The 11,721-nt window shown below is 38.6% G+C and overlaps 1 protein-coding gene across 1 annotated transcript; it reads right to left on the bottom strand.

Annotated features, from left to right (window-relative positions):
- Nucleotides 1-1,120: 1,120 nt before the first annotated feature.
- On the bottom strand, nt 1,121-4,311 carry LOC143551445 (SWI/SNF complex subunit SWI3A-like). The gene is made up of 7 exons (XM_077041885.1): nt 4,212-4,311; nt 3,488-4,026; nt 2,048-2,740; nt 1,817-1,953; nt 1,691-1,740; nt 1,460-1,602; nt 1,121-1,370 (listed from the first exon to the last, which is right to left on the bottom strand). The coding sequence occupies exons 1-7, from the start codon at nt 4,309-4,311 to the stop codon at nt 1,179-1,181; spliced, it is 1,854 nt and encodes a 617-aa protein (XP_076898000.1). The 3' UTR covers nt 1,121-1,178.
- Between the last annotated feature and the right edge of the window lie 7,410 nt (nt 4,312-11,721).

Here is an 11,721-nt window from a genome sequence, read left to right on the forward strand (position 1 = left end):
AAAAATAAGCTTTGTACACGTATGAAAGCTTAAGGCTATCCGCTATGGTGGGGGGCATCGAAGCCCCTCCACCGTACCACGTCAACGTCACGTCATCGCCTCGTAAAAAACAGGGCATCGAAGCCCGCCCCGCTATGGTTTAATGCCCTCTGGGCGCCCCCAATATATATATATATATGCATATATATGTATGTGTGTGTGAGAGATGAAGAGAGGGCCCACCACCCTTCCTTCCGCGCCCGTTGTCCAGACCACCCTTCTCCCCTCCGCGCCCCCATCGACGGCGCCCCGCGGCGGTGTTCCGCGCCCTCCGCGCCCCGTTCCTCCCCCTTCCCCGCCACATAGCAACCAGCCTTAAGCGGCATATTTTGTTAATGTTCATGAATAGTACTTTTTGATAGACAAGACAACTGTTACTTGTCGGTTTGTATATATATAATGTCCATTTTCACACTCACAAGGAGGTTGCTTATGTCCGATTCACCCACATGGGATGCATTGTGCCACTGAGTGAGCCAGTTTGGCAACTTCAAGCTTACGAGATATGTCCCATAGCCTTATCGTGTATACTTTGTGCTAATGCTTGTATAGCAATATTGTTGTATATCAATTAGTGTTAAATCTTTAAATGATTTTTGACACTTACAAAAACTTATATTTGCTTTCTTGATATCATAGTGGAAATAGTTATATGATTTTGATGCGTAGCCAGAAGTCAACAGATTAAATTGTTTGTATAGTTAGTAAGTTAATAGCGGTCAGATAGCCTTTTTCAAAAGAACAACACTGTAAATTGTACAAGCGTGTGTAAACACGCAACTCAAGTTCATGTAACACAATCTTTGGAGAGTAACGCCGTTTTCGAATCATACATAGAGAATGGAAAACGAATGCTCTCAGTAAAGTTTGGATCTAGTATCTTATCCGGCAAATACTGTACGAAATTTAGCTTTACCAAGAATGCTTATTTCAGATCTTTCAAAACAATGCATCAACCACTTAAACGCCACAATCGACGATTATTTATTTCCAACTAGAGTCGCATAAAATACCCCAACAACACATGATTAAAATTAGCTAGCCCTGCTCAAATATCAATTACAAATGCTACATTTTCTTACAAATCAGATAGTTAAAAATAACTGATAAACAACTAATCTAAACTTGATAACGACAATTTAGGGTATAATCTGTTCTAGAGGCTTCACCGTCGTCTTTTCCTTATCCCTCCGTCTATCAATCACCTTCTGAACAACGTCCATTCGCTCGGTTATCAGTGACTCTTCAATTTCCATCATCTGATTATACTCTTTCTCCATCAACCCCTCCGCCTCGTTCAATAACCCCATTTTGTATTCCAATTTCTTTAACTATTTAATACAAAATCAACAGCTGTTTCATTAACAAACTACAAGATAATATTCTTATTATTCTTATTATATTATAAAACAAAGCTCACCTGTGCATTAATTACAGACGACACGAGGCTTTCGATTTCTCGTTCTTCTTGCACTGCCAATAATTTGGCGTGTGCAGCTGCAGCACCAAGAGCCGTTGCACTTGTTGCTCGCATTCGTAAAGGTAACGGAATTACACCCTTATCTGTCAAATAATAACCAAAACTTACTGTTAATACCTTGTGTACAAAAGTAATAACAAATGAGCATCTTCTGAAAATAACTGTCAATACCTGATTCGATCGGCCTTGCATCCATCTCTAAACCATTGCCTTGAACAGTCCTGAAAAAAATAAAGAAATGCAAATTTAAATTCTGATAAACCAGAAAGTAAAATAATCAATAAATAGATAAATAACCTCTCAGGCCCGTTTCCATTTTCTTCACTATCGAATATTCCCTTTGGAATTTCATTTTCATCACAGAGGGCTGTGATAGCAGCCTCGGCTGCAGAAGCGGTGACATGTGGACCGACCACAGCAGCGATATGAGCAACCTAAAACATTTAATGAGCAATTGATAAATTTACCAGATTTAAACACAATGCATTATCTACTTTTAGATTCAGTATTTAATCATATGATGCATACCTGCTGCATTAATGAATTACCGACATCAGGAAGATGCTTCTGATTCTTAACCTCACGAATTTGACCATCTTTTTCCTTCACTTCTTCAGTCAAAGGTAAAGACGGTGCTACTTGCTCCTCTTCTTTATTTGTTTCCATTTTCAAGTTGCTGGAATTTGAAACCGGTGCAAGGCATATTCTCTTTGAAGGAGGTTCATCGATATCAGCATCACCGTTCTGTTGACTTTCGTTTTCAACTTCAACATTTTGACTTTCGTTTTCTACTTCAACATGTTGACTTTCATTTTCAACTTCAACACGTTGACTTTCATTTTCAACTTCAACATGTCGACTCATGTTTTCAACTTCAACATGTTGACTTCCCGTATCTTTAATCTCGTGTAGTCCTTGTTTCCCGTTATTTGTATGTTTATTATTTGTGGGCCCCAACATAAGGTGCCCGAAAGGTAACTGTAGAAGCTTTGAAATGCAATCTTGCTTACTCTTTGTTTGCACATTTTGAGCTACAAGGTCCCAATCATCTCCATGTTTTAACACAGATTCTAGAAGAAGTAATGTTTCTGATTCGCTCCATGAGGCAGCATGGGTCCCGTTCTCGGGAGTGTGATCGACAAATTTGTAATCATCAGCAGATTTGTTGGTTCCATAAGATCCCTCTTTGAAGCACTTGGTACAGATGATTGAAGACCCATTCTGATACAGTGAAACCAAATGGAATAAGGGTTATAATGTATGATAGTCTAATGCGATGTTTTTTGAATCAAATATGGCAGAAAAAACACAGATCATAAGTGGATTTATAAACTTATACAGCATTATAACTGCAATTACAGGTAGGCATGAAAACAAACCGAACGAACATGAACATAGGCGTGTACGTGTTCGTTCATTAAACTTTAACCAAACACAAACACAAACACAAACAATTAGACAAACAGATTTTCTTGTTCTTGTTCATGTTCAATATATGTCATTAATAAAAAATTTAAACGAATAAATCACAAATGTAATTGGACACAAAGGAACAAAAATGAACATATATGAACAGATATAAACGAACATTAATGAACATAAATGAGAGAACAGTGTCTAGGATTTTGAAATATGTGGCTAGAGTTAATGTTTACCTTAGTGGTTTAACATATTGCAAACTTAATAGTTCTAAAAAATTATAAACTCATATAGTTAATGGGTTAAATGAACAATGAGCATACACAAACAGAAGAAACAAACATAAATAAAGGAACGCAGCACATGCTCATGTTTGGTCGTTTAATTAAATGAACAAAAAAAATATCCTGGCGAAAGTTCACCAACTGTTCACTTAACGTTCGTTCATTTACAGATTTACATGTTAAACATCTAGGTCAAAACTAAAAGTCTGTAATCAATCAATCAATCAATCAATCAGCAATCTACAAATCAAAATTTAAAAAATACCTTCGAACACTCGTAATAACCCGCCTCGCACCGCTCCTTACACTTCCCACAAACCAACTCAACCAACTCCTGAAACACATCCAAATGTGACGCCAACGGCGGCATCTTAACCTCCCCCTCCACCACACCACACCCATTCCCAGACCCCACACCAACCGAAACCGGCTTCAACGAATTCGGCACCGCCACAACCCGAACTCCATTCGGCGGCCCTTCCTCCACCTTAACCAAATCCTCCCAATCCCCATCCCCATCACCGTCACCTTCACCGTCAATCGCCTTCTCCGGCAGCCCGTAATTAATCAACCCCCAATTCTCCAACAACCTAAACACCTTCAACAAATAATTAACATCTCCAACCAACGACTTCCGAACCTCGGACAACGTTAACCTTCTAGACGGATCTTCTCGAAACTTGGAGATAATGAAATCTCGATACTCCTTGTAAACCCTAGGGTTTCGGGTGATCGAGGTACCGTTAAAAAACTCAGGGAGCGAGGTTTTCTCGATCTGGTGAATATAATCCCATGAAAACCAATCTATAAAAATAAACATGGAAAGTTAACGTACAAACTAAAAAACTATAGGCGAATGAATCAAATAGTGTAATTAATGAATTATATATAAGTATGTAATTATGTAAAGTGGTTAATTGAATTAGAATTGGATACAAACAGTAAACAATAGAAGACAATTGGGGTTAGGGTTAGGGTTTGAGACATACCGGAGGAGCTGGGGATGGCGTAGAGTTCGAATTGGATTCGGTGATCGACGGCGGGAAGTGATGGTTTTAAAATAAATTGATGATGGGTTGAGTTCTCCATCGAGATGGGTTTGATTCTGCAACGAGTCAGTTGAGTCGAGTCTTGGATATAAAATATTGAGTCAGCCGAGTCCTGGATTTAGTCACAACTCGCTCTATATGTATTGTCAAGCCTTTGATGGCGAGCCCTATAATGCCCATCCTTTTTCTTTTGCCCCGATATTATCAGATAGCATATTATTATTTGATATTTGATATTATTTCGTTTAAAAATAACTGTGTTTTTATTTCTTGTGGTTTTTTAGTTCAATGGTTTTGGATTTGTGGTTTTCGTCTTGTAGATATGTTTTCACTTCCAATTAAACCCGACCCAACATACCATGTTGATAAACATAATAGTGAGGGGCAATTTTGTCTTTTTTATTCCTAAATAAGTCAAGCCCTAATTTCTAAATCCATTTTTATCTTCGTTGTTCTTTCTTTTGTCTTCCACAAACCCTACACGAACAAACGAGGATTACGATTCATCTATGGTGATTTCGATCATGACACATTTGATAGATAATCGGGTCAAACGATTACACAACCAATTAAGGACAAAATTGTTACTTAAGTGAGGGGCGCGCTGATGGGTTTAACAACAAAAGTTAACATGGTTAATGGGATCAGGTTTAATTGCAAGTAAAAACAAAACTATTGGATGAAAACCACAAAGTTGAAACTATTAGACTAAAATCGTAGATGTGGTCAAACCACAATAATGAAAACCGCAATTGTCTCTTTCATATATATGGTTAGGGATGAGCAAACGGCACCGGGGTACCAATACTGAAACGAGCATTTCAGTTCCGCCATCAAGTTTTCAAGAAATCGGAATAGGGAAATTTAAGATCGGTATTAGTACCAATATTTACTAAATTTTTACCTATGGCAAACCGGACATTTTCAATACCGACACCAAGATTTTTAGAAATTTGAGATCATTACTAGTCGGTACCTACTCGGTAATATTTTAAAATTTTTATGCAAAAAGTTTTGCATTTATTGTAAAAGGTTTTAAATTTTTTTTGTTAGTGATATAAGTTGCATGCTTTTATGATATGAGAGCATTCTCAGGTTGTTACTTACCCTATATTTATATTTATCATATAATTACACTAAAAAACACTTTATTTTCTCTCTCATACTTAATTAAATAATAACTTCTACACCTTTAACATCATATTTTCTCTCTCTTTCACTAACAACTACTTTATGAAAATATTAAAAAATTATACAGTATCTACAGTAAAACCTCAAATTTAAATTTCCCATATAAATTTTATCTCTCCTCTACTCACAACCACTCATAACCATACCATATAATTTGCAAATTCCCCTCACATAATTTTAGGGAACGGATTGAGAATGCTATGATTATGGTAATGTGTATGCATGCAAGTGAAATAAATGAACCAAATCATTAATTGAAATACAACTTTTAAAATTTTATCTTTTTATGAATTTATCTTATCTTTATATACGAATAAAGAAAACTAATAAGGATAATGTGTCATAACCACATTCAATTATATGTTTTATTTCCCTCATAATATCTATTCTCAGGCACAAGGAGCTTAAAATGTACAAAGGTAGCCCAAACGAGGCAAAGACAATGTTGTAAAACTCCCGAGTAGGCGGTCGAGTACTCCTCGATTACTCCCCTCCTAGATCGAACACTCCTCGCCTCGGCCGAGTACTCCGTAGGTATTTTCCGAGTAATCCCTGACTACTCCCGAGTACTTGCAACTCCCCAGTCGACCGCCTAGGACCGCCTAACGACTTTTACAACCTTGGGCAAAGATGACTCAAACTTCACAAAGGTAGCTCAAAAGACACAAAGGTAGCCAAAAATCACAAAGATAGCCCAAAACACACAAAGGTAGCCCAAAAGGCACAAAGGTATCTTAAAAGACACAAAAGTAGCCCCAAAGGCATAAATGAAGCCCGAAAGGCACAAATGAACTAAAAGGTATAAAAGTTGCCCAAAAGGCACAAAGATAGGCCAAACGGCACAAAAATAGCCCAGAATGTAGCAAAAAAGGCACAAAGGTAGCTTAAAAGGCACAAAGTTAGTCTAAAAGGCAAAAATGGAGCCCAAAAGGCACAAATGAACGAAAAGGCATAAAACTTGCCTAAAAGGCACAAATATAGCCCAAAAGGCACAACGATAGCTCAAAATGCAAAAAGGTAGCCCAAAACATACAAAGATAGCCCAAAAGGTAAAAAGGTTTCCCAAAAGGCATAAAGGTAGCCTAAGTACAAAGGTAGCCCAAAAGGCACAAAGGTAGCGCAAAAGACATAAATAGAGGCCAAAAGGCATAAATGGAACCCAAAAGGCACAAATGAACGAAAAGGCATAAAGGTAGCCCAAAAGGCACAAAGTGTCACACCCCGACCAGAAGGCGGCGGAATATGTCGGGGTAAGACGTTTGATTAGACATGAACATAATGACACTATTAAGTGACAATAATTAATTTATTCATTTCATTCAATAACTCAAGTACAACTTGTTCAAAGATCAAAATACAAACAATTACAACACATTTAATTCATTAAAAATATCCTAAAGGTATAATGTAAGTGATGAGTCTTCAATCTTCATAAGCAACCTAAAAGTAATCCTGTAGCATGCATAAAAATAGATTGATCAACACGAATGTTGGTGAGCACTACACTAGTTTTTGTTATATTTATAACGAGGCAAAATCGCAATTCATATGTGTAAATAGAACATTGCAACAACCCTTGTAAATGTAAAGTAAATAACTAAGGCTCATTTCTAAGTGGTAACAACCAAAATACCTGGATAAATAAATGGGGCCCTATTCTATTAGCACAAAGCTAAAATAGTTAGGGGAGTGTATAATCATACTTAATGAGTATGAGGCCAAACCATAAACAATAATTAAACATTTAAGCACACAATCATAACGAGGCATAAATATTCAGATAAACACATGATGTTGAATTGTGAATTTAGTATTGAGGTCTTAAAACTTGTAAGTTTGAATATGGTACACATGCTACCCCCAAATGTATAAAAGAGTAAAAAAGGGAGTGTGATTACTCACTTGAAAATGAAGTGAGTGATGAAATAGACGAGCCGGTCCTTAACTCAAGTACGTCACACCCTAGCTTAAGCGGAAATGTCCGAGTGTGACGTACCAATTGTTCAAACACACGTGACACTATTATGTGACAATATTATCATTAGTTTATTTAAAAACACTTACTTGATTAATCGGCACATTGTGAGTAGTAATATGAAAAGGGTTCACCTTGGTGTCACTTGGGAGTTGACCTTTGTTCTTCTTCAAGTTGGACACCTCAGTTGCAAGTTGCCCATTTAAGTTGTTAACTATTGAATGGCCTTGTCACGAATTTCATCCTTTTAAACACGAGCTTCATCCAACTGATTCCTCTTTTGCATCTCTTGCTGCATCATCTTTAGCATATCCATAACCTCATTCCCACTCGACTCAGCTGACCCGGACCCTCCAGCTTGATCACGGGTAGGTTGTTGTTGGTATTTCTTTTGATATCCTTGATTCCCTTTATTTTATTGTTCCCACTTTGAGCATTTCCTTGATTGAAGTATTGTTGACGAGGAGTAAAGTGGGTTTGAGAAGTCCCTTGGAAATTAGGATTGAGTTGAGTTGACTGATTGCCATATCGAAAATTTGGATGATTTCTCAACTCAGGGTGGTAAGTGTTTGAGTTCATGTTATAGTTTCGATTACCACCTCCTTGACCTTGAATTGCATTCACCTCTTCAACTTGCCCTTCCACACTTGGACACATATCACTAGCATGTCCCAACCCATTACAACTCATAAACACATCATACACTTGATTAGAAACTTGAGGTGCTTCATTGTTAACAACATGCACTTGTGGTCTTTTAATTGTCGGCCTTGCTCTTCTTGCGGTTTGAGCCTTTCTCTTTGATGTGACCGACATTTGCTCCAAGAATGCCCAATCATCTTGCTCATAATTAGTACCAAATGTACCATTTGTAATTGACATCAAATCCCGCTCGTCTTCCATGTTCAAACCTCATGAAAAGCATTCAACAACTCCCAAAGAGCAATACCATAGTGAGGACAATTCTTGATCATCATATTAAACCGCTCAAATGCTTCATGAAACATCTCACCCGATTGTTGTTGGAAAGTTCTCAAACTTCTTCTTGCATCATTGGTCTTTTGAGCCGTGTAAAATTCTTCCAAAAATCTTTGTTGCATCTCGACCCAAGTGTAGATTGATGCGGAAGGCAATGTGTAAAACCATCTCTTTGCCGTATCTTCTAACGAAAATTGGAAAAAAGACCAACTTAACCTCATCCGATGAAAAACCTTGACCCCCAATCATGTTGCAAATGGAGTCATATGCCTCCAAATGAAAATAAGGTTCTTCCGTTGCTAAACCCTTATACTTTGGTAAACTTTGGAGCGCATTGGTTCTAACCTCAAATGTTCTTCCTTGTTGATTTTGAGGGATAACCACCGGAGATGGGTTATTAGTGATGATCGGTCTAAAGTGAGCTTCAATTCCCCTTACCATCTCTCTTGCATGCCTTCTTGGTACCCCAGTGGTACTCTCGGTTGGCCCATTTGCCTGTACACGGGTCTTGGTGGTACATATTGTTGAAATTGTGGTTGGGGTATTGGTTGTTGAGGTTGTTGATATTGAGGTTATTGAGGAACTTGTTGCAATGGTTGTGGTTGTTGCAGTTGTTCTTGATTAACATGCGGTCCACCCCGTTGTTGCAAAGTTTGTTGCGGTTGTTGTTCGGGTACATAACCGAATTGACCTTGAACCCTTAATTGATTCCTATCAACCCCACTTGAATATCCCTCTTCATACTCTTCATACACTTCATTTTTATCACCATAACGTGGCCCTCCAAATAGATGTGGGCCCGATTTAAGACTCGGTGAGATATGGGTTATGGGTGGGTCTTAAGGTACAGTATATGGTTGGTTATAAAGTGGAATTTGTTGAGATTGGAAAGGTGATTGTTGTGGTGAGTTTGATGATTGTCCTTGAGTAGGCATAAAATTGCTTAAGGGTGGAAGGCTATATGGTGATTGAAAGCTAAACACGGTTGAGGTGTGCTCACTCACAGGACTTGTAGTGGTAACAACTTTATGCTCATTGGATGGAGGATTTTCTGGATTGATGGGTGGTGGCATTGGTGGTAAAGATTGACCCGACGCCATGGTTGTTGTATCAGTTATTCGACTTTGTGTGCTCGGAGACCCAATAATCTTATTAACTCGATTCTGACGAAAGGTTCGTTCGATTTCTGGATCAAAAGCTAACGGAGATGAAGATCGAGAGCTTCGCGTATGCATATACCTGTAAGTACCTGCACACTAACACAACCCGCGTAAAACTGACAGTAACAAATAAACAAAAACTACAAAATTTAACACACATTGCGCACTACTCCCTGGCAATGACGCCAAAATTTGACGTGAAGTCAAAGTTCCACTCAAATTTAATCCCAATTAACTAAATAGATAGTGGTAAATGGGTATCGAACAGAAGGAGTTTGTGGAATATGTGTTAATAAAGTAGCTTAGCAATTAAACTAATATTAAAGTAAAAGACAAAAAGTAATCTTCAAGTTGATTTTGATTTGATTTTAAGAACTAAAATAAACTAACATGAAAGTTGTAAACAATTTACTAAACAAGCATTCCTTTCGGGATTTAGGTTATTACTCAACTCTCTAGTTAACATTCAATGGATAAACCATACTATCTTGGTTTTGTGTATATGCAATTACTTGTGATTAATCAAGAACTAAGTACTCGGATTCCTAGAACGCGAGGTTGTTACTTAACAATCAATCAATACTATTAATCCTAATTCTCTCCACTAAATCTCAATTGTCAATGACACCAAGAACGCATGGATCAAAACTAGGTTTAAACGATATTGACATGTTACAAACAATCACACAAACATCATGATTATATTAACATAAACAATTAGATAATCAATCCAAATTCAAGAACAAATAACATAAAGTGTCATGTAATTAACCTTACATTCCAAGAGAAATACCACAAGATTAGCATCATCGATTCACTGTTTAATCCGACTCAATCCAATATTATAGTATTAATCTTCAGTTAGAAGTGTTCAAAAACTTGTTCTCAAGCACCCAAATCACCCAAACCAATTGTCTAGAACGGAAATATGATGAAAAGCATACCAAAAGCCAAATATAACATCTTTTGCGAGTTGTTACCGTCATCAGCGCGCAGGGCCCATCGTAAGCTACGGTGGCCTTAAAAAAATTACGGTGGAAAACTTCTGTTTACGGCAGGCTTCTTAAGCCAGATCCCTATCGTAGCCTCAGCAGCAAAACCAACTTTCTTCTTTGACTTGTTAGCCGTTATCTCCCAATCTCGAATCTATTTCTCCTTTCCAACTAAACATACTCTAACACCCTTTTCTTCTCATTTGTTCCTGCATTCACACAACATAGTATAGTAATCTAAATCCTTGAAATTATACATAAACACACACGCTTTAATTATAATTACTACTCGTAAGGGTGGCTCCACAATCCACCCGTCAGGTATCAGAGCCACTCTTGTGCCGTTTGGGATGGTGGGGCAAACCTCATTAGAGACGGGGAGTCCCTGGGGGTGTCGCGAGGTACACCTTAGGCGAATCCCACATCTTGGATTGGGTGGTGGGGTAAACCTCATCGAGGACGATGAGTCTAGGGGGGCGTTTGTAACACCCTAGGGAAATCCCACATCGACCGTGGATAGGAGAGATCCTTGGTTCATAAGTAAATGCCCCGCATATTAAATCACCAACGCGTTTTGGGCTTAATGGTAGTGGACGAGAGAAGATCTCCATAGTTAAGCGTGCTCAGGTGGGAGTAGTAGCAGGATGGGTGACCTCATGGGAAGTCTCCACCTGGGCAACCAAAAACAAATCCGTGAGCTCTTTGTGACAAAGCGGACAATATTGGTGGTGCGAGGGGCCGGATGTTACAAGTGCTCTATTACCATTTGTAACAGCCCAGCTACCGCTGCACCATAATATTGTCCGCTTTGGCTGGGACGCACCACAATCGCTTCACGGATTTGCTTTTGGTTGCCTAGGTAAAGACTTCCCAGGAGGTCACCCATCCTGATACTACTTCCACCTGAGCACGCTTAGCTGCCATTAAGCGCCCAAAACGCGTTATGATGAGGAAGGTATCGACCTCCTTATAAAGAAGGCTTAGTTCTCCTGCCCAACCGATGTGGGATGTCACAATCCACCCCTCTTAGGGGTTCAGCGTCCTCGCGGGACCTGGCACCACCGGTCCGGCCCTGGCTCTGATATCACTTGTAACATCTGGCCCCTCGTACCACTAATATTGTCCACTTTGCCCACGAAGAGCTCACGAATTTG

Source organism: Bidens hawaiensis, unplaced genomic scaffold, assembly GCF_021521415.1.
Source record: "Bidens hawaiensis isolate Kalapana, Puna unplaced genomic scaffold, B.hawaiensis_p1.1 tig00001016_1, whole genome shotgun sequence".
Taxonomy (NCBI): Eukaryota; Viridiplantae; Streptophyta; class Magnoliopsida; order Asterales; family Asteraceae; genus Bidens; species Bidens hawaiensis.

Bases quoted from the DNA above. Each gene is read 5' to 3' on its own strand.
- LOC143551445 (XM_077041885.1), bottom strand. From the start codon at position 4,311: ATGGAGAACTCAACCCATCATCAATTTATTTTAAAACCATCACTTCCC. The intron at 1,741-1,816 runs GTTATTTATCTA...TATTTTTTTCAG, and splicing joins AATGGAAACGGGCCTGAGAG to GACTGTTCAAGGCAATGGTT. The intron at 1,371-1,459 runs GTGAGCTTTGTT...TGTATTAAATAG, and splicing joins CGTCTGTAATTAATGCACAG to TTAAAGAAATTGGAATACAA.